This window comes from Somniosus microcephalus, chromosome 9 (assembly GCF_052327205.1).
Source record: "Somniosus microcephalus isolate GS21.2 chromosome 9, FLI_Smic_1.0, whole genome shotgun sequence".
Classification (NCBI taxonomy): Eukaryota; Metazoa; Chordata; class Chondrichthyes; order Squaliformes; family Somniosidae; genus Somniosus; species Somniosus microcephalus.
The window spans coordinates 27,949,449-27,975,933 of NC_140995.1; the positions used below are offsets into that span (position 1 = coordinate 27,949,449).

Below are 26,485 nucleotides of genomic sequence, written 5' to 3' on the forward strand. Positions count from 1 at the left end.
TCAGAATGCCTTTCGGGATAATATCTGCATCTGAAATCTTTCATAGAGCGATGGAACACATAATTGAAGGTCTGGAAGGAGTTCGGGTCTATGTTGATGACATCATCATCTGGGGCTCCACACTGAAAGAACACAATGAGAGACTGATTAAAGTGCTACAGAGCATACGCCGGAATGGACTGAAGCTCAACAATGCCAAGTGTCAGTTTGGCGTCCAGGAAGTCACTTTCCTAGGAGATAATCTATCTGGTAAAGGAATAGAGCCAGATATGGAGAAAGTAAATGCCATACTCAAAATGCCCCGACCCACTGGCAAAAAAGGAGTACTACGCATCATGGGGATGATAAACTTCATTGGAAAGTTCATTCCTAACTTGTCAGCCAAGACAGCCTGTCTGCGAGACCTGCTACATAAAACAAATGAGTTCGCATGGACAGAAAGACATGAACAAGAGTGGATGAACCTCAAAACAGTGCTGACAACCACACCTGTACTCACCTTCTTTGACCCAACAAAGAGAATCAAAGTGTCAACGGATGCAGCAAAAGATGGCCTAGGCGTGGTCTTGCTACAAGCAGAGGGTGAAGATTGGAAGCCTGTTGCCTATGCCTCCAGGTCTATGACTGATTCTGAGTGTCGATACGCCCAGATTGAAAAGGAATGTCTAGGCTTGGTAGTTGGACTAGAAAAGTTCCATGGCTACATATATGGACTTCCCACCTTCACAGTTGAGACAGACCACTGCCCACTGGTTGCCATCATAAAAAAAAAATCTGAATGAGATGTCTGCAAGGATTCAACGACTCATGATGAAGCTGCAAAGATATGACTTTGAACTGATCTACACACCAGGCAAACACATAGTGTTAGCAGATGCACTATCCCGAGCATCCACAATGAGCCATGTGAGCTCTACTGAGGAAGACGTGGATGTTCATGTGAGTATGGTCACTGCTGCGCTGCCCGTGTCAGACACAATATCAAAGCAAATAGCAGAAGAAACAGTAAAAGATACAGTGTTACAAACAGTAATAGAGAACATTCATCATGGTTGGCCAAAAGGTTCCTGTCCAAAGTACTATCACATCAGGTCAGAGTTAAGTGTCGCAAGTGGACTATTACTAAAACAGAACAGAATAGTCATTCCACAGGCTCTATGTCAAGACATGCTCAAAAGGATTCATGAGGGACACCTCGGAATTGAAAAATGCAAAATGAGAGCAAGAGACACTGTTTATTGGCCTGGCATAAATAAGGACATTGAGAACATGATAGGCATATGTGAGACATGTCAGAAACACCAAAAGAAACAAGCAAAGGAACCAATGATAGTAGCTGACTTACCAACAGCACCATGGCAAAAGGTTGGTATGGACCTCTTTCATTTGAATGGTAAAGACTATCTAATAGTGATTGACTACTATTCTAACTATCCTGAGATGGCGCTGCTCTCAAGCACATCAGCAAGCAGTGTCATAATGCATGTTAAATCCATCTTCGCCAGACATGGAATTCCCAGGATTGCCGTTAGCGACAATGGTCCGTGCTTCAACTGTAAGGAGTGGCAACAGTTTGCAGCACATTATGACTTTCAACACATCACATCCAGTCCTCTGTATGCTCAGTCGAATGGTAAGGCAGAGAAAGGTGTTCAAGTTCTCAAACAGCTACTGAAGAAAGCAACAGAAAGCAAGTCTGATCCTTATCTCGCCCTGCTGAGCTACTGAGCCTCCCCTTTAGACTGTGGTTCTTCACCTGCTGAACTCCTAATGGGTCACAAGTTGCGCACCACGCTACCCTGCTGTGCAAAAGAAAAGCAGAGTAAGGAACTAAGACAGAGACTTCAACTGTTAAAGCTGAAACAGGAATCACACTATGACAAGTCATCCAAAACTCTGAAACCATTGACAAGGGATGATGTTGTCAGGATTGAGGATCCAAATGCATGGAACAGGAAAGCTACAATTCTTGAGGAAGTAGGACCAAGGTCATACCCCGTTAGAACTGAGGAAGGACAGATTCTCAGGAGGAACCGCTGTTCCCTCCTGAAAACACAAGAAACTATCCAAGAGCAAATCGATGACAATGCCGCAACTGAATCTTGTCACTTACCACCAGCACAATCTAACACAAACACACATACAGGCTCTCATGAAAACACATCAGACTTACCTGTGCTGAGAAGATCCACACGTGAAGTAAAAAAGCCTGATAGACTTAATCTTTGAGTACAAAGAAAACTATAATAAAAGAATGAAAAGCTTAGAGTTCATAAAGTAAAGCTTTGAAAATGTGTTGACTGTTGTAAAGATGTTTATGTCGTTATGATTGATTGATATTGATTTTGTTTAACCTCTAAGGAAGGGGGATGTAATGATCAGTAACATGTCATTCTAGAATGGTACACTAGGTGGAGCTGTATGTTTAGTAAGGGGCTACCCACAAGGCAGTAGTCAAGATGGATGCCTGTACACTAGTCCACATGGCTGAATAAATGACTAGCTCAAGCTAGCTGTTCATAATGAAAACATCTATTTATTTATGAACATAACACCGTCTGCTCTCTTAGGTGGACGTAAAAGATCCTATGGCACTATTTCGAAGAAGAGCAGGGGAATTATCCCCGGTGTCCTGGCCAATATTTATCCCTCAATTAACATCACTAAAAAAACAGATTATCCGGTCATTATCACGTTGCTGTTTGCGGGAGCTTGCTGTGCACAAATTGGCTGTCACGTTTCCTACATTACAACAGTGACTACACTTCAAAAGTACATCATTGGCTGTAAAGCGCTTTGGGACATCTGGTGGTCATGAAAGGCGCTATATAAATGCAAGTCTTTCATTGCCCTACAACTGCTCCTTGGACCAGGAGGCTCATCTGCACTGCTCCGATGGATTATACCCTTTGCCCTTCCCTCATCTCCATTGCTGTAGGTCCTTGAGTTTCACTCCCACTGCTCCTCTCCCACTGCTCCTCCTTCCTCTGCTGGTCCACTGGATCAACTAGTGTGCACTGAGGCCACTATGCACCTCCGCTGGATCCCTGGATCAACTTCTGATGGCTCATGGATGACTCTCAGTTCCTCCTCAGCCCCCTGATTCCACTGGACAGCCTCCACAAATGCCTTAACTGATACTTTGTCCTTTAAACAGCTTCTGAACACCCCCACCCATCCCCCCATTCCACAACTGACTCACGAACCTGGACATTGTTTTGTGCATGCTACAACCTGACTCCACAATGTCCAGAAGTTGACTTTGTCTCATCACAGGGACATTGGATTGGATCATATCGGTTCCTCCATGCCCATGTGACCTGAATTCCTTCTGAGTCAATTGGCATGAGCATTTTGGCTGCCGCTCTAGACCTGAGCCCATTACTTGTATCTTCCTCTATTATCTTTCACCCCTCTCCGGCTCTTCTCTCCTCCCCTTCCTGTCACCAATCTTTCATTTCTCCCATCTTGGGTACTTTCCACCCTCAATCCCGACCCCAACACATCACTAGTCCTCTGCCTTCCTGCGCTTCTGCTACCCCAAGGCTCGAATCCCCCTTTAATAAGGCCATAGCTGCCCTCTGTGCCTCTCTCAGCACTCTCCAAAAGACCCATGGCACTCGTCACTGTTTCCTTATGAGCAGCAATCCCATCTGCCCCATTCTCCTCTCTCACTGATCTTCCTGCCCAGTCCATCGACAGGGGGCTAACCTCACTAACCTTCTCCCCATCCCACTCACCCCACCCACTGTTGCACCATTGGACTCAGCCAGCTAGCAGATTAGCAACTTTTGGCTGATTGCTCATTTCTCTGGACAAGGTGAGCTTGTCTCAAACGTGTGAGATGCGGTTGACTAAGCTGAATTTATCCATTGAACGTGGGGAGTGGGAGCTTGTTGTACAAATGGTTCCTCAGCTGCTAACCAGCAGTCAGTTATCAGAGGGTCAGTTGAGAATTTGATATTAAACTTACTACACACCAGCACAACTCTCCTGCTGTCACATGTCAGAAACATGTTGCAGGGGGATGTGTACAGCTGCCACACGTTTTGCAAATCAGCTCTCTTGACTCCTTCATTTCCTCTGTGCTGTCAGGCTGCTTGTCTGACATCCAGTCTTGGATGAGCCGCAATTTCCTACAGCAAACGATTGGGAAGACCGAAGCCATCGTCTTTGACCCGTGCCACAAATTGTGTACTCTTGCCATCTACTCCATCTCCCTCCCCAATTACTCAGACTGAGCAAGTCTGTTTGCATACTTGGCGTCCTCTTTGACCTGGAGCTGAGCTTCTGATACCATTCCCTTTCCATAACATCACCCACCTCCATCCCTGCCTCAGCCGATCTGCTGCTGAAACCCTCGTCCATGCATTTGTCACCTCCACACTCAACTATTCCGGAGTGGGCCTTTGGCGTAGCGGTAGCATCCCCGCCGCTGGGCCAGAAGGTGTAGGGTTTCGAACCCCGCTCCAGACAGTCCCGGCAAGTGGAGTCAGAGCTCCGGCTCTAAATTCTGGGTTGACATCCAGCGGGATACTTGCGTCCGTGGGTGTGGGTGGCCCCCCCCCTCGTATGGGTTGTGGGAGCCCGTAAAACCCTCCCGCTATAGGACTAACCACCCTAATGGCTGGTATGTAGATGGTTACGGTCACGGAAGGAGCGTTAACGCCGCCAGAAATCCTTCCACCACTTCATACAGTTCCCCAAAGGGAACAGTGTGAAGACACGTACGACGACGACTCAACTATTCCAATGCTCTCGTGACTGGCCCTTCTTTCGCCACCCTCCAACAACTTCAGCTCATCCAAACATCTGCTGCCCCTATCTTATTACTGCACAGAGATCCCCTTATTCATCACCCCCGTCCTTACTGACCTACATTGGCTTTGAGACTCCAATGCCTCAAATGTAAAATTCTCAACCATACGTTTTAATGTCTGCATGGCCTCATCACTCCCTATCTTTGTAACCTTTTCCAGTGCTGTAACCCTCCTCGAATATCCGTTCCTCTGATACTTGAGTATCCTCCCTCCCTTTTCCCCATCATTGGTAGCTGTGCCTTCAGCCGCCTAGGGCCCACGTTCTGGAATTCTCGCTTTAAACCCCTCCGCCTTTCCAGCTCCCTCACCTCCTTTAAGGTTTTCCTTAAAAATCACCTCTTTGACCAAGCATTTGGTCTCAGCCACCGCACTCCCCAGAGATGCTGAGTGTGGTCAATATACACCCCGCCTGATCTTCCTTTCTATTGCTTTCAAGATTTCATATCAACATTTTGTAAATACTTTCAAATTAGCTTTAAAGAATGTCCCGTGAATCAATTTAACACTATGAGCACCCTGTCAGTTTTTAATGGGATTCATCACTTGATGGCGATGAACCCTCTTACATAAAGAGAAAAATGCCAAAATAATCATTTCTGTTTAATTAATGAGTCATTAAATCTCACAGTAAATAACTAAACAGAGTTAAAAGCCCATCAGTGAATCAAACTCAGGACCGATGAATGGCAAACAGAGCAAACCTTTTTTGTTTTACAGCATTTTCTGGCAAAAAGCTGAGGTTTTCTGTTGCTGTTTGAATATATCATTGATTGCAAGCGATAATTGCTTGCACAAGTGTCAAACTACATTCATCAAATGTTGTAAGTAAGTCCTCACACGGAAGGGGGAAAATTGTATGCAAGGGAAGATTGTTGGCTTATCAACAGAGAGGGAGAGTGACTGGGGGGAGGGAGACAATCACATATTCTCACAGTCCTGGAGCCCAGTGTTTCAAAATTGCCCATTTCTAAATAATTTCAAAAATACATTAAGGACACTGTTAAGTCAGGGAGAGACTTCATAGTCTTTTTGGGAGTTTCACTGCAGCTGGTTCCCTCTCAAAGATTGTCGAGTGAGTAGGGTAGAACCTGCAATAAATAGTTTGTAAATGGCATGCTTTTTTATTTATTTTATTTCATAGAACATCCTAGGCCATGTTAGGATCATAAATCAGTAATTTTCTTAAAGGCAACAATTTTTTTTTTTGATTTCATATATTTAAAATATGAATAGAAATAAGCATGATTACTGAATCAGGTTTCTGGCTTTGCATCGGGTGAATTGTAGCATGCTGCTTTAATGTTTTTGTGGAGTTTGAGGACAATTGTCAATCTTTTCCAGATTCAGTTTGCTGAATGCAAGTCACTGGAACGCATTTGCGTAAATTGGTTTTCCCTGAGATAGTTGATCCTGGTCAGGTTTTTGCTATTGGCCTCAGCATCATGAGAAAGGGAAGGAGAAAATCTACCAGGTTTCCTGCTCCTGACTGCTGTTTAGTGACCGCCCCCCCCCCTGCTGGCCAGGGCACGTGCGTGGGCTTTGAATGAGGACAAGATCAGGCACTGTGATAGTATAAGCACAGATTTGGTAAACAGAGATTGCATAGAGGTAGTGCTCAGTGACAAGAATTGATCTTTAAAAAAACTTTATGGGGGTGAAATTCCCCACGTTTGCGCCTCCAGTGGGAGGCGCTAACGGGGCACGAGTGGCTCTGCGCCGCCCCCTCCCCCCCATTAGGCGATAACCGTGCCTCCCGTGAAATTCCTCTGGAGGTTAGCGGTGGCACTACCAGGTAGCGCCCCAATCTTCTGTGCCCGTCATCTTTGGGCGCAGCGCCCCGGTAGCGCCTCAGAAGAAAAATTGGCATTTGCGCCCCGCAGCAGCGCCGGGCGATGTCACCGACTGCTGCAGGGGTTGCCAAAAAAATCTGCTGTTTTTTTAAATATTTATTTTTGGCCACTGGTCGCGGCGTCCGTGCAGAGTGCCGGGCTGATCCCGTTCTCTGGTGGCCCACATATCTAAAAATAAACCTGCAGAGCTCGCAGCATGGGGCCCGTCCCGTTAAATGCAGGGAAGAACCCCTGCAATGTGGCAACGCCACGCTTGGCCACGTGTGGTGCTGCTGAGCACATCGGCCCGGATCGGGACATTCCCCTCCTCTTGCACTCCAAGAGGGAAGTGGAGCGCTTGATTTAGCGTCCACTTTACTCTTGGAAGAAAAAATGGGAATTTAACTAATGTTTGAAAAGGTTAGCACCTGGCGCTAACTTTCCAAACATTTTTTACTTAGTGCCCCAAACAGTTCTCTAGGGGAATTTCACCCCCTATATTTAGAGATAAAACATAGAAACATAGAAGATAGGAGCAGGAGTAGGCCATTCGGCCCCTCGAGCCTGCTCCGCCATTCAATGCGATCCTGGCTGATCATCCAAATTCAATACCCTGTCCCTGCTTTCTCCCCATACCCCTTGATCCCTTTAGCCTTAAGAAATATATCCAACTCCTTCTTGAATATATTTAATGAACTGGCCTCCACTGCCTTCTGTGGTAGAGAATTCCACAGGTTCACCACTCTCTGGGCGAAGAAATTCCTCCTCATTTCTGTCCTAAATGGCTTACCCCTTATCCTTAGACTGTGTCCCCTGGTTCTGGACTCCCCGACCATCGGGAACATCCTTCCTGCATCTAGTCTGTCCAGTCCTGTCAGAATTTTATAAGTTTCAATGAGATCAGCTCTCATTCTTCTAAACTCCAGCAAGTACAAGCCCAATCGACCCAATCTCTCCTCATACGTCATTCCTGCCATCCCAGGTATCAGTCTGGTGAATCTTCGCTGAACTGCTTCCATGGCAAGAACATCCTTCTTCAGATAAGGCGACCAAAACTGCACACAATACTCAAGGTGCGGTCTCACCAAGGCCCTGTACAACTGCAGCAAGACATCTTTGTTCCTGTACTCAAACCCTCTCGCTACGAAGGCCAACATACCATTTGCCTTCTTAACCGCCTGCTGCACCTGCATGCTTACCTTCAGCGACTGGTGCAAAAGGACACCCAGGTCTCGTTGCACTTCCCCTTCTCCCAATCTATTGCCATTTAGATAATAATCTGCCTTCCCGTTTTTGCCACCAAAGTGGACAACCTCACATTTATCCACGTTATATTGCATCTGCCATGTTTCTGCCCAATCACCCAACATGTCCAAATCATCCTGGAGTTTCTCGACATCCTCCTCACAGCACACACGCCCAGCCAGCTTTGTGTCGTCTGCAAATTTAGAGATATTATATCTAGTTCCCTTGTCTAGATCATCATTAATATATATTGTGAATAGCTGGGGTCCAAGGACCGATCCCTGCGGTACCCCACTAGTCACTGCCTGCCACTCGGAAAAAGACCCGTTTATTCCAGCTCTTTGCTTTCTGTCTGCCAACCAGTTCTCTATCCAAGTCAATACCTTGCCCCCAATCCCATGTGCCTTAACTTTACATGCTAATCTCTTATGCGGGACCTTATCGAAGGCCTTCTGAAAGTCCAGATACACCACATCCACTGGTTCTCCCTTATCTATTTTACCAGTTACATCCTCAAAAAATTCCAGTAGATTAGTCAAGCACGATTTACCTTTTGTGAATCCATGTTGACTTTGTCCGATCCTGTCACTGTTTTCCAAGTGCTCTGCTATTACATCTTTTATAATGGACTCTCGCATTTTCCCCACTACCGATGTCAGGCTTACCGGTCTGTAATTCCCCGTTTTCTCTCTACCATCTTTTTTGAATAGTGGGGTAACATTAGCTACCCTCCAATCCATGGGTACTGTTCCAGATTCCATCGAATGTTGGAAGACGATGAGCAATGCATCTACTATTTCTAGGGCCACTTCCTTAAGTACCCTAGGATGTAGATTATCAGGCCCTGGGGATTTATCATCCTTCAATCCCATCAATTTCCCTAACACCATTTCCCTACAAATACTGATTTCTTTCAGTTCCTCCCTTTCATGAAACCCTATGATTTTTAAGAATCTTTTTAAAAAGATGAATAATTTAAATTTTGCTCTTTATTTGCAGTTGTAACTTTACTTTCCTATCTAGAATCATAGAATCATAGAATAATAGAAATTTATAGCACAGAAGGATCATCGTGTCTTTGCCGGCCGAAAAAGTGCTATCCAGCCTAATCCCACGTTCTAGCTCGTGGTCCATAGCCCTGTAGGTTACAGCCCTTCGGGTGCATATCCAAGTACTTTTTAAATGTGATGAGGGTTTCTGCCTCTACCACCCTTTCAGGCAGTGAGTTCCAGACCTCCACCACCCTCTGGATGAAAAAACTTCTCCTCAACTCCCCTCTAATCCTTCTACCAATTACTTTAAATCTATGCCCCCTGGTTATTGACCTCTCTGCTAGGGGAAATAGGTCCTTCCTATCCACTCTATCTAGGCCCCTCATAATTTTATACACCTTAATCAAGTCTCCCCTCAGCCTCCTCCATTCCAAAGAAAACAACCCCAGCCTATCCAATCTTTCCTCATAGCTAAAATTCTCCAGTCCTGGCAACATAATATTAAATCTTCTCTGTACCCTCTCTAGTGCAATCATGTCTTTCCTGTAATGTGGTGACCAGGACTGCATGCAGTACTCTAGCTGTGGCCTAACTCGTGTTTTAACCTAAGTCACTATCATCACTTGTGTTGTTATGTAGATTATTGCCTTCCTTTGCTTAACTGAACCTGTTTGTGAAAATTATACCCTACTTATATTACAGAATCATTTCCAATTAAAGCAGTTCTGTAATGTAACCTGGTTCCCTTCTGCCAAATCTAACCATTTATACTGTGGGACAGGTTCAGAAACAAAAAAATAACCGTACAAGCATGAATTGGACGATTTGCCAGGTTGTCTAAGACTTAACACTAAGTTATGATAGATTGATAGGGTATTAAGGGACCAAGGTGGGTAAATGGAGTTAAGATACAGATCAGCCATGATCTAAATGAATGCTAGAGGGGCTGACTGACCTGTTCCTATGTTCCTTCCTATGTTGCTCTCTTCCCTATGATTGTCATGTGAAAAGATTTAACTAGATTGACCAGTTTGTGTGCTGATATTTTGACCTAGGCAAGTTACCCATATTAAGAGTGTTGTCAAATTGCTGTTAGTTAAAATATATTTAAGTTTAAAAGCGAAGCTTCAAAGAGCAGGAGTTTTGGAGAATGACATGTTGTTTTGTAGTTGCTAAATGTGATAAAATAATTTAAAGATAGCGGGAAAGGTGAAGCCGATGGTATGTCTGAGATGTAAGCTGACATTTCTGAAGCTTATCCCTTCTTCTCCCCTGCTCTGCTCCCCTTCCCCTGAGAAGTGGGCTGTGAGAAGGAGAGGAGGGAGAGAGAAAGCCTATTTAATACTTCCTGCTTCGAGAGAATTTCAGAGGCTTGCAGGATACTCCTTTGACTATAACTGTTCACTGTGCTGGAAGTACTCTTTGGTTCATTCTCCAGACTCCAGAACAAAAGCCACCAGCCACAGCAAATCTCAGAAGCAAAACCAGAGGGAAAAGCGCACATTCACACAACTTGTATACAGGAGGCAGCCTATAGTAGATATACATGCCAATAATGATCAGCTATTCCATAAAGGCTCAATAGCTCACAGCTCCAGCTTGTCATAAGATTTTTTCACATGCAGCAATATTGCTATGCCAAAACCATACCGACCTGCTTTACCACATCTAATCAGCTACGTTAAATCACATTCTACAGCCAGCATTGTCTGCACTGAAGACACAAACTGCTCAAGACAGCCAAAGCACACCAATAGAAGGGAATCACCACATGGAACAACAGTGGGTGACTCTGGAAACTTGGTACAGTGATTTCTAGTTTTGTACAGCAATGGCTTTAAGCTGTGCAGTTTTGGTATGATGTCTGTTGTAAGAATATTCAAATGAATCATCAACAGATTCTACCTATGCTGAAAGCCATCTTTCACTGTCTGACATGTTTACAGGGTTCTTATCGACAGAAAATATGAACAAAACATCAAACTGGGGGATAATGGCTGTTTTTTCTCCATGATTAAAAATCTACTGATCAAATTGCAGGACTTGGTAGCTTTGAAACTTGCAATTTCTGAGAATGCGATTTTGATGGCGGGTAATTCAATATTGAAAATGTTCCCAATTGCGAGGGCGGTTGAGTCGCCTAATGTATCAGACTGAAGAAAAGTAGCCTTTGCTTTACAAAGGTTGGGGAATTCTGATCCCTTCCTAGAAGCCTGGCTTCAATTCACACTACAGTAGAACTTAAATGCATGAAGATGATTTTTTCGAAGGATCCCAGCACATTTATGCAAAATTATAGTACTTGAGCAGCAAATTTTGCTAATGGTAAGGTTAGGAATTTTCAGGATTTTTTATGCCAAGTCACTCAAACTTGGAATCCAATGAGGAAAATCAATGCCTCATTTTCCTGGGAAATGTTCTTTGATGAAGAAAGCCATTTTTCAGTGCAGTAAGAATTTATATTCTTAGCTATCGACTTCAGTGAGCATTCAGAAATTCAGTAATACGGATTTTAAGCCTTTAGCTTTATGAAACAGTGGGACAAGGTTCTGTACATTATCAGCCAAAGGGGCAAAGTTCTGTACAAAGGGATAACATTCAACACTTAAAGGAACAGTGATCTATGAAGTCTGTGCTGCCATGTGTGGGGTTAAGTGCAAAGTCACCCTATTTTAAGCATTGCCAGCGGGTGCTCACACCATTAGGAATGCAACTTGGGCACGTGCCTACCCCGGGATGCGGCCTTGCAGCCCAGCTTGGGATGGATGTTGGGTCCCCAGCCCAGAAATATTCCAATTCAGACCCTAGGGGCTGGATTACCCTCAGTAAAAAATGTTGATCTTCATGGATCCAGGCTATTTCCCTGGCATAGACCATGTCGGTGGTTCGCAAATCCATTGAGGAGGAGGCCGCTTTGATTCTTCTCACTGGTTGAGGTCATGGGGATTCTCAACATAGGGTGTCCCCACCATGCCCTCTCTCACACCACTGGCCGTGTAAGAGATGGACGGAGATCCACTCCCTACAAGGCCAAAGGGGAACATTGATATCAGGCCAGGATACAGTATATCTGGGTCCTGGCCTGTTTTCCAGCCCTTCTATTGCATTCCCGACAGTTAAGACAGGAGCATGCTAAATGTGTTGAGGAAATTCGACCCTTATATTTATAAATAGCAAAGTTGCTATTAAATTGCAAGTGAAAATCTTGTTCATCAAATGTCTAAAGTGTTGAATATTTGTCATGTACTACATCTTTGTGGTTTAAAACACTTAATTGAAGGAAGGGGGAATTATTCAAAGTTGTGGGAAGTAGTAACCTTTGCAATCCTGTTTGTAATTCCTTCAGGGTGGGAGCCAGTTTACAGTTCTCTTGTGATGACAGCTATGTGCTTCAGGGGTCCAAAAGCATTACTTGTCAGAAAGTGACAGACACGTTGGCTGCTTGGAGTGACCACAGGCCAGTCTGCCGGGGTAAGTGATCAAGAATGGTTTCCACATCGAGTTACTTCATGTAAAGGACACTGTCACTCTGTTTACTGAAAGAAAATAACATTCAGATTTTTTTTTGCCTTTTATTTACATGATGTACGAATTCAGTATTTCCTCCGTGTAAAGCTTTCTTGGAGATGTAAACAACCCCTGAGTAAATAGTTTAGTTATCAAAAAAAACGTGGTTCTAAATTTACTGATATTTTTGGATCACTTCTCAGCCCTTAAATGGCATGTGTTAAGTGGTACAATATGATGTGCACTAATGTCTTGTCATGTAAATGCTAAGAAATGATTCACAATCTTGATTAGAGCTGTGCTTTTTTCTCAAACGGCATTTGTTAGATAGAATTACATAGAATTTACAGCATAGAAACAAACCATTCAGCCCAACCAGTCTATGTCAGTGTTTATACTCCACACGAGCCTCCTCCCACTCTATTTAATTCATCTCACCCAATCAACATTTCTGCCTCATGCACTTATCCAGCTTCCCCTTAAATGCATCTATGCTATTCACCTCAACTACTCCATGTGGCAGCGAGTTCCACATTCTCACCTATCTCTGAGGAAAGAAGTTTCTCCTGAATCCCTTTGTGGATTTATTAGTAACTATCTTATATTCATGGCCCCGAGTTTTGGACTCCCCCACAAGTGGAAAAATCTTCTCTATGCCAACGTATTGAACCCCTTCTTAATTTTCAGGACCTCTATCAGGTCACCTCTCAATCTTCTCCTTTCTAGAGAAAAAAGCCCCAGCCTGTTCGGTCATTCCTGATTGTCGTACCCTTTCAGTTCTGGTAGCATCCTTGTAGATCATTTTTGCACTTTCTCCAGTTCCTCCATATCCTTTTTATAATATGGAGACCAGAACTGTGCACAGTTAAGTGGGGTCTAACCTAGATTTCACATAAGTTTAACATAATTTCCCTGCTTTTGAATTCTATTCCTCTAGGAATGATCTCCAGTGCTTTGTTTGCACATTTTATGACTTTGTTAATCTGCATTGCTACTTTTAATGATTTGTGTACCTGTATTCTTTGATCCCTTTGTGCCTCTACCCCATTTAGACTCTTATTTTCCAAGGAGTATGTGTTCTCCTTATTCCTCCTACCAAAATGCACCACCTCACACTTATTTATATTGAAATTCATTTTCCATTACACGCCCATTCCGCAAGTTTGTTAAGTTTTGTCACAGTTCACCTCTGTATTAACTACACCCCCCAATTTGGTGTCATCTGGAAATTTTGATGTAGTACTTCCGAATCTGAATCCAAATCATTTCTGTAAATGGTGAACAACAGTGGTCCCAACACCAATCCCTTTGGAACACCACTTCCCATCTTCCGCCAATGTGATTTATCCCTTATTCTGTGTCTTCTGCTTTGCAGTCAGTTTGTTATCCATTCTGCTACTTTTCCCCTGACTACACATGCTCTGACCTTAGTCATGAGTCTATTACAGCCTTATTGGAGGCCTTTTGAAAGTCCATGTATATCACATCAACTGTATTATCCTTGCCTACCCTTTTGGTTACTGCTTCAAAGAATTCAGTAAGGTTGGTCAAGCATTACCTTCTCTTTTGAAATCCGTGCTGACTATTCTTTATTATATTTTCAGCTTCTCAATGTTTTTCTGTTACATCTTTGAGTAAAGATTCCAATATCTTTCCTACTACCAACGTTAAAATAACTGGTGTATAGTTCCCTGAATTTGTTCTATCTCCCTTTTTGAATATAGAAATAACATTAGCTGTCCGCCAGACCTCTGGCACTAATCCCTTTTCTATTGGATTTGCATATATATGTAGATACTATTGTTGCAAAGAGTCCATGAAGTTAGGGCAACCCAGTGTAATTCATCAATGAACTTCACTGTTTACATTAATATTAGCAGACATTAGTACAATTCACGGAGTTCCACGACTTCACAGAATCTGTGCAACAAATGCAACCTGTGAAAAACTTACAACCCTATATCATGGTTTCCCACACAATGAATCCCTGATCATAACTAGATTGACAGAGGGAGAGGTGATGAGTGGAGATCGAGCACTTTCCCAAAGGGAGGCAGAGGAAGAAAACAACATCTGCGCGGCTGTTCCCAAGCAACTCAAAATGAAGTTGTTGCATGGTTACAGATGAACTTGGGCTAGTACGCTATCTGCCTTCCCTGTAAGCTATGGAATGGTGCATCACATGGGGACACAAAGGTAGAAACTATGAATAACATATGAGTGAGGAACGGTGCACTTTGCTCATTACTTTCTGCCCATGAATGTTACTTTTTTCAATGCAATTTTCCTTAGCCTGTTCCAAACCATAGCCTTGGTTGTCAACACTTTGGTTGGTGGAAAGGAGGCGTGATTGGAACAGGTCAAGTTGCGTTCTGTCATGTTTGCTTCCTCCTGAGACCAGGTATCTCACATCTGATGGTTTCCATGCACAATGACCTGGCTAAAACTGAACAGATTCACTCAACCAAGGCAAGCTGAACAGTTTTTAAAGGCTGCATGCAGATCAAATTGTTGGGGAAAGGAGCAAGAACACAATGATCATGTTTATATTAAAAAAATGATATGAATCTAGAAATATTCTGTGCAATTTTCCAATTGTCCTTTCCATGCTTGGAGCTTTTTTTTGCAACTTCTGTGTGGGATAAAAGATGTGCTTGTAATTGAAAGTAGAATAGACCTTTCAGTCCTATGTGAGTTAATAAGAGGACTCCCTCAGTAGTGAGTGGCAGACCTTCTGGTCAGGGTCATTTGCTCTACTGCGTTATGCATTTCTCCTCTTCACGAGAACAAATGATCCTCAATAATCAGTAACAAAAGGAGACAATCACAATTGGAACATTAAAATGGTCAACCCCATTTATCCTCAAAATGACTACTCAGTGCATTTTAAAACATTTAAGAAAGTGCTGGTTTCAAGTATATATTTCTTCATGATTCCTTATACTTGTATTTTAAAATATCACCTGGCTATAGAGCAGATAGAGAATGTGTAACAATCATAATTACAGAATTCATCAATGCAGATTGATAAGAATAAAGTCTCAGTGTACTATTCATTTGGAGCAAAAACCATAGCAACGGCAGCAATAAACATGCTTGTCACATCTGTGTCCCTGAGTGGATTGTTATTCATCTGTCAGAGAGCACGTTCTTCCTGCGCTTCTGTAGCTTAGAGATACAGTAGAGAGGTTGCTGGAATAGAAAAGCTGATTTAGAAGATCCCACCTTTATCAATTCAATTAGCTTCTAGTTTGTATTTATTTTTTTTAAATTGTATAACATTTTTAGTTCCGTACTGAAATTGTATACCTTATGTTTTCTCTGTTTTGTTATACAAAAGCTCCCCTTGTTCCTTCAGAACACCTGATCCTGTACTGAATGGAAGCAGAGATTCTTTTTACTGTTCAGCAATTGAATCGATTGAAGAACTTTCTTAAATGTATAATTTACACTCAGTGTGCAGCTTATGGTGATTTCCCCTCAGCAGTCCACACTGATTATTAGCTCTGGAAAAACATCAGTAAAAAGCACCTTCTATGGCAATGTAGTTTGATGTTACACCTCTGTGTTTATCATGCTAAGACATGGGTTGGTGCTCATAATTCTAGATGTGTGAGTTCTGTAAAGTCTGTGGGTTGTTTAGTTAATTAATACACAGACTACCAGAGTAACTTAAAACAGGACTTTACTATTCGAAGGTCAGGGCGAATCTGCCAAATAAATCCTGACACAGCACTTATATACCGGTGTGGTCACCGTCGGTATTACAGTATACAGAAGCCAACAAAGTAGTGCCACACCTAAAATAGTTCTCTTAAAGGTGAACGGTTACATACAATGGTTTTCTTAAAGGTAGACGGATACATACACTACAATCCTCCCTTTTTAGCTTACAACATAATTAGTCCCCCATTAAACATAACATATATTCAACTTCATGTAAAACAATTCACAGGTATAATCTATGCGGGAAACAGTTTACAGATTCAGTCTCTGCGGGAACAGTTCACAGATTCAGTCTCTGGTCTTGACTCGGTCCGAACAACATCTCTGTGGTGTAGCCGGTTCACATTGCTAGCGTGACTCATCCAATAGTCTTTCCCTTGGCTTAACAGCTTGAACTTCCGTCCTGCTGAACCAGCAGTGCTGACTTTTACAAACAGCTGGACTGCCTTGGTAATTTTTCCTACTTGCCAACTGATTTGGCTCCCTTCGTAGGGCCCACGTACATGATCTGGTAGAAGTGATAATGATTTAGATGGTTATCACCTTCTGCTTCGTCTTTTTCTTTTCTGCTTCTTGGAGACTCTCGGGGCTCCCTTATCAGCTGCCAGCTGTAGCGCCACCATCTCCCTATGTTCTTTAGACTTTAAGTGCTTCATCCTGATTTCTGCACTTTGGGAGTTTTCATCACAAGCTGGGCAGACCACGTCCTCGTAATATTCCGTGTCACTCAACAGGTCATGGTAATATTCGGTGTCGTCCTGAACTAGTCTAGCGAGAGGGCCTGCTACTTCTTCCTTACCCAACTGGACGTTAGCCGACTGTTGTTCCCTCCCTAGACATCTTTCCTGAAGAGACTTCTTCATGCGTTCATATTCATCCTGCTCTTCCTGGGTTTCCTGCAAATCCTTCACTAATGACCTAATTTGTGATTTCAATACTTCCCCTTCCATCGGGGATTGATTGATCGGGCTATTCAATCCTTCTACTGGAGCAGCTGTTTCAACATTCTGTTGTTCACATAGACGTGATTCAGCGTACTTTTGGCATCCCAGTAAAATCTGTGTTGCAACCTCAGCTATTTCCATAACTTTTGAGAGCTCCGAACTCCTTCCCTTTGAAGATTGAAGCTCGTGTTCAGATTGTTCCCATTGCAGAGTCTTGTCCCTCAGCATATGAAGGAGTTGGCTGACTGTTAACTCTTCCACGGGAACACTGTGGATCAGAGTCTTCTCCATTTCATCCACCTTTTCCTCCAATGCTTTCACCTTCTTTTCCTCTTGTACTTTGGCTTTCAGCGCTCGGAGAAGTTGCGCCTTGATGCTCTCTAGCTCATGTTCAGGGGCCATTCTTACAGTCTCTGTGTTTCTTACAGTTTCCTTTTCTTCCACTGAAAGGATTCCCAGTTGAATCTGTTCTTCAAGTTGTTGAACCTCGGTCATTGCCGCCTCATATTTGTCTTGGGTTTCCTTCAATATTTTTATGAGTTCTTGGACATCTTGTCTTTCATGTTCTGCCATGTCTTTCACCTCTAATTTCTCATCTATGGATGGAACTTCTACCGATGAGTCTGTCTTGGCCTTGAGCTCATCAAGAATTTCCTGCAGCCTTTGGACTTCTTGCTCATGTTCAACCTTTAGTTGCTCATATGCTTCTACTGAAACTAGCTTTTCGGAGGTTGCCGAGTTAATCCCCTCCAGGATTGTAGCCTGGGCCTGTTCATACTGTTCCTTCAACTTCTCAAACTCTGCTTGTAAGGAGTCGTAGAGAAGAATGGGAATAAAATCCTGGCTTCCTGAAGATTCCTCTTCATTTGCTCCTTCCTGCAAATATTCTAACTCCTGAACAGCATAAGGGAGATGTGATCGGTAATTGGTCACAATGGCTCTATGGTCGCTCTCTGCTTGAGCTAGCTGCTTCTGTTGTCTTTCCAGATTCTCCCATTCGGTGTCATAGAACTTTTTCATTGTTTTCATCTCTTGTTCGAGACGGTAACTCAATTGTTCTACTTGCTGTCGTAATTTGAAATAAAGTTGAGTCCGAGCTCGGTGTTCGTCAGTCATGGATATGTCCGTAAACTGAACAGACTCGGAATTCTCTGTCAAACTATGTTGTCGTTGTTCGGTGGAGTTCTGTTCTGAAACTTTGTTCTTCTCTGGAGCATAAGCCTTTATGCATGCCTTCGTTCTTCCAACCTTAGTCGGCAAGTCCATTTTAGCCTTGTCTTTCATATTTGGGTTGGTCTTATCGTCATCCGTTTCAGAATCTGAGCTGATTGTCTGCACCGAGTCCTCACTCGTTATGGCTTTTAGATAGTGCCATTCCATGTCTATTTTCTTGATCCACTCCCATCCCAGAAGTGGTGGTCCTCCCTCAGGTAGTACGTATAAGTTTATTCTTGGGTGTTCTTTACCCCCATCTCTCACCTTGACTCTTATCTTCCCCATGGGGTATACTTTATGCCCCGTGTATGTCTGCAATATGAACTTGGTATCTCTTAAGGGTATATGTGAGAATAGCCGGTGGTAATCCCTTCGATTTATGACTGATAGAGCTGATCCAGTGTCCAACTCCATTTTCACTTGGACTCCAGCTATTTTTAGCATGACCCAGATAGTTTGTAGGTCAGCTTCCTTACTCACATTGTGAATTCTCAGACTGCCCAGCTCCTGGCCGTTTGGGTCTGAGTCCGAATTCTGTTCGTCTGAACTCTTCTCAGCCACCTTGTGTACCTTGTTGTACTTTTCCTGTGATGGCTTCCTTTGGTTGTTGGTCTTCTTCCCTGACCGGCATACCTTAGCTATGTGACCCAGTTTGCCACATTTCCTACATTCCTGGTTCTTAAACCAGCATTGGTTCTGGTCGTGTGTTGTCTTCCCACAACGATAGCATTTTGTTGTACTCGAGGTAATTTGATCCACACTGAGTGCCGCTGCCTTTAGCTGCATTTCCGCAGTTCCCTTCGCTGCGGCTTCGTGCGATGCTGCAATAAGGACAGCCCTGTCAAGTGTAAGGTCGTTCTCTTCGAGTAGTCGCTTTTGCGTTCCTTCCTTTGACAACCCGCACACGAACTTGTCTCGCAATGCCTCTGTCAGATTCCCTCCAAACTGGCAGTGTTTCGCTAGTCTACGCAGTTCGACCAAGTATTCTGCGTTGCTTTTGTCTTTCCTTTGCGTTCTCGCATAGAATTTGAATCGTTCCGCCAACATCAACGGTGTGGGGTTCAAGTGATCCTTCAGAACAGTCACAATATCATCGAAAGCCTGATCCGCCGGTTTAGCTGGTGCTAGTAGATGCTTCAAGAGCCCGTATGTCTTCGCGCCCATCGAGTTTAGCAAGGTTATAGCTTTGTCATCTTCTTCTATTTTATTGGCCTCACAATAGATCTCAATGTGTTCCACATACGTGGCCCAGTCTTCTACCTCGGAATTAAAATCGTTGATGTTACCACGCTTAGGCATCTTCCTCTCTTCCTGATAACACCACGAATTATTTCTTTAAATTTTCTTTTATATTTTTTTTTCCAAGATGGCGGTTCCCGTGAAAATGGCGGTTTCCCGCGCTTATCTTCTCTCCCCGCCCACTTCAATGGCGGTTTCCCGCTTCTGTCTTCTTCCCCGCCTAATGGCGGCTTCCCGCGTTTCTTCCCTAGCGGGAGGGGTACACTTTCCCTACGGGCGACGGCCGCTGGCTTTCAGGTTCACAGCCTGCGCGTCGGCTTCAGGGCTTTCCCTTTTCTCGGCAGGGCAACCGGCGCTGGGTACACCCCGTTGACGGCGAACAGTTTCAGCCGCTGGACTGGCTCTCGCTCAGTCTCCCTTGGTCGGCTCTGCCTCTCCCGCTCGCTCGGCTCCCAATCGCACCTCCCAGCCCTCTCGCAGTCCGGTGCTTCCCTCCCCGGCTGCGGCTGAGTTTTTATATCTTCCCGCGCCTACGCTCCCGGTCGCAGCGCTTCGTGGCTTCGGTCGCTGCCCGGCCTTTTTCGCCGGTCGCGGTCTAGCTGTCTCACGACACCGTTGCGTCCCCAGCCTGTCTGTACCGCGGCTTCCTTGCTCCACGCTGCCCCAGTCTCAGCGCCTCTGGGCCCGACTTCTGTCCGGCTCCTTTCCCCCTCGACCGTGGTCGAGTGCACCGCCCTTATCCTCCGGTTATTCTTTTTACTTTTCCCTTACTCACAGTCACCGTGGCCGGCTTGCTTCTCGTGCTGATCGGCTCACTCCTCACCGTGGCAGAAGGGACAGTCAGTGCCTGTTGCTGATGGAAGTCTTTGTCTCTGAATTCTTCCTCCTTTCCAGCTCTGCAGACTCGAGTTTTCTCCCAGCAGAATGACGAGGGCGGTTGCCTCTTCTCGGCGTTCGTTAACTGCTTCGGAAGTATTGTTGCCGCAGGGTACGATCAGACTCGTCGCCACTGTAAAGTCTGTGGGTTGTTTAGTTAATTAATACACAGACTACCAGAGTAACTTAAAACAGGACTTTACTATTCGAAGGTCAGGGCGAATCTGCCAAATAAATCCTGACACAGCACTTATATACCGGTGTGGTCACCGTCGGTATTACAGTATACAGAAGCCAACAAAGTAGTGCCACACCTAAAATAGTTCTCTTAAAGGTGAACGGTTACATACAATGGTTTTCTTAAAGGTAGACGGATACATACACTACAAGTTCAGTCTTGGCTGGGTCAAAGAGGGGGCTGCTGAGTGAAGTCCAGGTGCTTTATTAATCGGGAAGGCACTGTGGACAACAACAACAACAACTTGCATTTATATAGTGCCTTTAAAATCGTAAAACATCCCAAGGCACTTCACAGGAGCGTTATCAAACAAAAAGCTTTCTTTTTTAAGCCCATGGGATAAAATATGTAAAAATAAGTTATAAAATTATTTTTATTTAATTGACCTATCTTTTCAGTTCCTACATGAACATTAATAAGCTGTACATTTCCTGAAGGCACCGATTCATGCTGCAATATAGTTCCATATGTCTTGGCCACTGGTCAATATTTCACCTAAGTGACCATTCCCCATGTTGAATGTTGGCATAATATTCAACTCTTGGCTAACTGATCCCTTCTTCACCTGACATCCACACCTAGACAATTTCCAGCAGGCGTCGCTGAATACTGATCGGAAGTAGGAACTGTGGATCATTTTTCCTCCCTTGCCCAGGGTGCCTATTGCCACATCAGTTGACATCAGCTAAACCCACCGCAGACCAAGGCTTGAATCTAGTACCTCTCCAGTCTGCGTGGCACAGCTCCGCACTGCACACTAAATGTACCAACTGACCTAGTGGGGAATTGAATATTTTACCAGGATTACTGCATCACAGCTAAGCTTGCTGCGAATAGTTAAAAGATTTACGACTTGCACAGTGTCTTTTATTATTTTGATACATAACACAGCATCATCTGACCATGTGCAAGTCAGAAAGTATAGAGATTAGATGCTTTAACTTGCTGTAACTCAGTTTCAGGTTAAAATGTGTCGACAGAGTAGTTAGACTGGAGACTGTGCCTGTTATTTCTGCTGCAGTTATTTCTGCTAAAGCAAGAGGCGTTAAGAGGATGATGGGCAGGAGGAACTTCAAAGAGAGAAAAAACAGCTGAGGATACAAAATAACATACTGGCCTAGACATTCACTGGCGCCCCATTTGGGGCGCCAGCCTCGCCAGAGCGCCGGAGGTACCACCCCGGAAGGAGTCGTGGCCGCCCGCCGCAAATTCAGTTTGCGCGCCCCAGAGGGAAGCGCGGCGATACTTGAGGCACCCCGCATCCCTCTTGGGGCGCTGCAACTGAAAATCACAGCGCAACCTGCTGCAGCGCCACACGCTGCGGCACGGCGTGCTGCGGTACTGCAGGCCTTCCTCCCCTTCTTAAAGGGGAGGGGCCTGCTGCAGCGTGCTCGAAGAGCGCGAGTGCCGGCAAAAGAGCCCGGCACCGAGGAGAAGTGCCGGGCTCTTGGGACACAGCCGGCACTCCGTGGGGGGGGGGCTCAGGAGGCCGGGGACGGCGGCACGGAGAGGTGCTGGCAGGCGGCCAGCAAAAAAAATGGCCACCCCGCACCTCAGCGCCTCTACCGCCGCAGGTAGGCCCCCCTGAACTGGTCGCAAATTGCGACCAGCGATAAAGCAGGGGGCGCTACTAAATTTCGCAATCGGGGCGGTAGCGGGGCGCTGCGCACACTGATGACATCATCGGTAGCGGCGCAGCGCTAATGGCTAGCGCCGCCATTAGCGTCCCGCTAAATTTAGCGGGAGGCATGGCCAGTGGCGCAAAACCCATTAAGTGCCCTCTTAGGGCGCTAATGGGTGGCGCAGGCCACTGAATTTCTAGGCCTCTGTGTTTTTACAATTTTCCATCCCCTCCTCTTCTGAAGTCACTGACTCACACTAGTGTATGGTTCCACAGGCAGCTCTGCAGTGCCTTGTTCAAGTGACCCTTCTTCATGCATGACTCGAGTCAGGAGGCTATTCAACTGGGCAGACATTTCAGCTAAGCCTGATGCCTCCCCCTTACCTGATACTCACACATGCACATTGTGCAATAGAGGTCACTGGATAATGACCACACCTGACATCCAAGTCAACATCGTGTAATTCCAGGTGTAGCATAGGTTAGATGCAGAGAAAAGCCTCCCCCACCCTGCCTCAGTGATGTTGCTTAACTCCAGCTTCAGAAGAACACCCGTTAGTGCACCAACGTGACATTTCCATGTTCCACATCAGCCAGCCTCTGTGGTCTTTCTGAATGAGTTTTCCAACTTTGTGTCATATGGTATGCAGATTAGTGCTTTAGACTTTTTATTGTGGAAGAATGTACAGCTGTCTTCAGGCTTTTTTAATGCATTTTTCTAATTTTCACTTTCAATTTAGCAAGAACATGTGGCTCCAATCTACGAGGTCCAAGTGGTACCATCACATCTCCCAATTACCCAGTCCAGTATGAGAACAATGCCCATTGCGTCTGGGTTATCAGTACCACAGATCCTGATAAGGTGAGATATTTCACTGGCTTGTGGCTTTTCACTGCTTTTTAGCTATCCTTGTAACTTTTCAATCAAATGGGTTGACAATCATCAATAGTAGGAAGACATTTTTAACATGGAATGCAACACAAACGGTTATTAAATGTAATAAATCCCAAAACAAGTACAAATAGAAAAATATTGCTGTATTTGCTTGTTTACTGTGGTACTGTTCATCACATACCTCTGAAATATAGAAGCATCTCTTTGTTCAGAAAGTTCCAGGATTGCTTCAACTTGCAGCTTAACCAGAATGGAAGGGAGGAGAATTCAGAGATGCAGAAGTTTAACGTGCCTGTTGAAATTTGGACAGGAGTCGGTAGATTTCCTTAATATGTTCTGAGTTGAATTGAGCAGAATGAGTCTCAGCCTCACGACAGACAAATAAGGTCAATTTTAACGCCCAACTTCGCTCAGCGGGAAGGGTTAAAATCGTCCGTGTTCGTTTATCAGCCCAAGGCAGCACCATTCCACCGGGTGGCATTTTATCTTTGCCGACTCTGAAGGCAGCCTAAACGGCAGCTGTGGATTTAATTTCAACCTAGATGTCACTGGGGCCGCAATGTGATTTTAATGATGACTCAGGAGCAGACCCGCAGGGTGTCATACCCGCCAGAGAAATTTGACGGGTTGCTGCAGAGTGGCCAGAAGAGGCTGGTAAGTAATATTTTTTCGATAGCAAAATACTGCAGATGCTGGAAATCCGAAATAACAACAGAAAATGCTGGAAAAACTCAGCAGGCCATACAACATCCGTGGAGAGAAAATAGAGTCAACGTTTCGGGTCGAAACCCTTTTTCAAAACTGGAAAGGAAATGAAATAGATCGAAAGGCAGGGCTGGGAGAGAACAAAAGAAGTGAAGAGACATTAAGAGGTATTCAAAACCAGACGAGATGGTGATAGGACTAGTGGAGACAAAAGACGGCTCTAGATTAGGTGTGAAATGTTCTGGCAGAATGAGAGGCAGCTGCCATGCGGGAGAGAAAAAGAAAAGGTGGGGGGGAAGGGCCTAAACAAAGATGTGGATAAAATATAAGCAAAAATGTAAAGGGGGCCAAGGTTATGATCTGAAATTGTTGAACTCGATGTTGAGTCCGGAAGGCTGTAAAGTGCCTAATCGGAAGATGAGGTGCTGTTCCTCGAGTTTACGTTGAGCTTCCGTGGAACAAGGCAAGAGCCCGAGGACGGTGAGGTCTGAGTGGGAATGGGGCGGTGAATTAAAGTGACAGGCGACCAGAAGCTCGGGGTCCCCCTTACGGACTGAACGGAGGTGTTCCGCAAAGCGGTCACCCAATCTGCATTTGGCCTCCCCAATGTAGAGGAGACCACATCGTGAGCAGCGAATACAGTATACTAGATTGCAAGAAGTACAAGTAAATCGCTGTTTCACCTGGAAGGGGTGTTTGGGGCCCTGGACAGTGGGAAGGGGGGAGGTATAAGGGCAGGTGTTGCATAAAGTAATAAAGTAATATTTTTTGTTCTTTGCGAGCAATCCTTGGGAGTGAGGCGGAGCAGGACTGTTGCTCCAGGCCTTGGAAGGAATCCTTGGGCCTACCCTGCCCAGCCCTACCTACACCGGCATCTTTTTAGAACACCACCCCTCCCCCACCTCCACCAAGCACTTACCTTATGCCGAGGACTATTTCCTTGGGTCTTGGGTGATTAAGCTCGGCAGTTAAAATCATTAAGGCCTTGCTTCCTTCTGAACTTTTGGGTGCATCGCCCATTTCAGGCCCCCCACCCCATGAATGGATCTGTTAACATCTTCCCCATAATCTTTGTTCTATACCCAGAAGGGTATGTAGTGTAGTGGTCAAAGGGATATGGTGATTTAATGGTACTGTAATAGTAACCAAGAGGTTGTGAGTTCAAGTCTCTTTACTGAATGTTGGGTACTATTGGATCATTTTTATCCTTCAGGGAAGAAAACATGCCACCTCTACCTGTTCGGGTCTGTATATGTCTCCAGTTCTCCAGTATGTAGTTAACTCGTAATACCATTGAAGCTGGCCTAGCAAGCCACTAATTTATCAGGACAACTAAGCATGGACTATAAATATGACCTTGCCGGTGTTGCCCATATCCCAGCCCATGGGTAACTCACCCTCTTCCTCCTCCCCCCCACCCCATCTCTGAAAATGGAAAAAATGAATTTGTGTAATTATTTTTCTCTTCAATTAAAGATCATTGCAAGGACTACATTTTAAAGTCCCCTCCCCTGATTTTCTCCCATCCTCTACTGAAGGCAATAAATCAGGCTTTTCAGGGTATGGTTCCGTGTGCGTGCTCCAATTCTTTTATGTGAACCTAGACATTGGGTGTTAACAGGTGAACACGTGCATACTTCCATACCTATACTTCCAGCAACGATCGCTGGATAATGACCAGGAGCACCGATTGTCTTTTCCCTCCCTAACCCAAGGGCAGTGAAACCAATTACAGCATCTCTTCTGCAACTTCGACAATCAGCGAAACAAGGCTGTTCCTGGTCATTTTGACGGTTCTGACGAAAGGTCATCGACCTGAAACGTTAACTCTGTTTCTCTCTCCACGGATGATACCCTGGCCTGCTGAACTTTTCCAGCGTTTTCTGTTGTTATCCTGGTCATTTTTATTTGGTTCCACACCACAAAATACACTTACTCACTGAGCCCAGATTTTACATTTAAAAATAAGATCAAACATTGTTGCAGAACATTGTTTAGGCCTCATTTAGAGTACTGTGTGCAGTTTACGGTGCTCCGTTTTAGTAAGGATATTAAAGCCATAGAGCGAGTACAGCGTCGCTTTCTCCAGGACGATGCCAAGGATTGGCAACTACAGTTATGAGGGAAGATACTAGGAAAATTATTTTCTGGCACAGAGAAGGCTAAAAGGAGATTTACTAGATGTTTTTTGAATTGTGAAGATTTTTAATAAAGTGACTAAGTAAAGACTATTTCCTCCGGTTATGGAATCAGTTACAAGGGGCCATTGATGTTGAATTGCTATAAAGAGAGCCAGGAGAGAGCTTGGGATAAATCTATTTACAAGGGGAGTGGTTATGGCAGAGACTATTGTATCTTTAAGAAAATTGGATCAATATTTAGAGTAGAGGAAGGTACAGGGCAATGGGGAAAGAATGGGGTCGTGCAATTAGTTTTATATTGCTCCAGCAAAGAGCCAGCACAGACTTTGTGGGTTGAGTGGCCTCATTCTGTGCCATAAACATCTATGTGATTCTATTATACCAAGTTATAGTCCAACAGCTTTATTTGAGATCACAAGCTTTCGGAGCGCTGCTCCTTCGTCAGGCTTCATCATCTGACGAAGGAGCAGCGCTCCGAAAGCTTGTGATCTC

At 44.6% G+C, this 26,485-nt stretch overlaps 2 protein-coding genes across 2 annotated transcripts in view; one reads left to right on the plus strand and one right to left on the minus strand.

Annotated features, from left to right (window-relative positions):
• Nucleotides 1-26,485, plus strand: part of csmd1b (CUB and Sushi multiple domains 1b) — a 1,295,488-nt gene that overhangs the window by 169,507 nt on the left and 1,099,496 nt on the right. Inside the window, exons 4-5 of the mRNA XM_085996460.1 lie at nucleotides 12,233-12,357; nucleotides 22,993-23,114. Coding sequence (XP_085852586.1) covers nucleotides 12,233-12,357; nucleotides 22,993-23,114 — 247 coding nt within the window. The remainder of the gene's footprint in view (nucleotides 1-12,232; nucleotides 12,358-22,992; nucleotides 23,115-26,485) is intronic.
• Nucleotides 15,695-23,927, minus strand: LOC147112319 (uncharacterized). Its single transcript, XM_085996459.1, has 2 exons — nucleotides 23,329-23,927; nucleotides 15,695-20,852 (listed from the first exon to the last, which is right to left on the minus strand). The coding sequence occupies exon 2, from the start codon at nucleotides 19,575-19,577 to the stop codon at nucleotides 16,659-16,661; it is 2,919 nt and encodes a 972-aa protein (XP_085852585.1). The 5' UTR covers nucleotides 19,578-20,852; nucleotides 23,329-23,927; the 3' UTR covers nucleotides 15,695-16,658.

Bases quoted from the DNA above. Each gene is read 5' to 3' on its own strand.
- LOC147112319 (XM_085996459.1), bottom strand. From the start codon at position 19,577: ATGCCTAAGCGTGGTAACATCAACGATTTTAATTCCGAGGTAGAAGAC.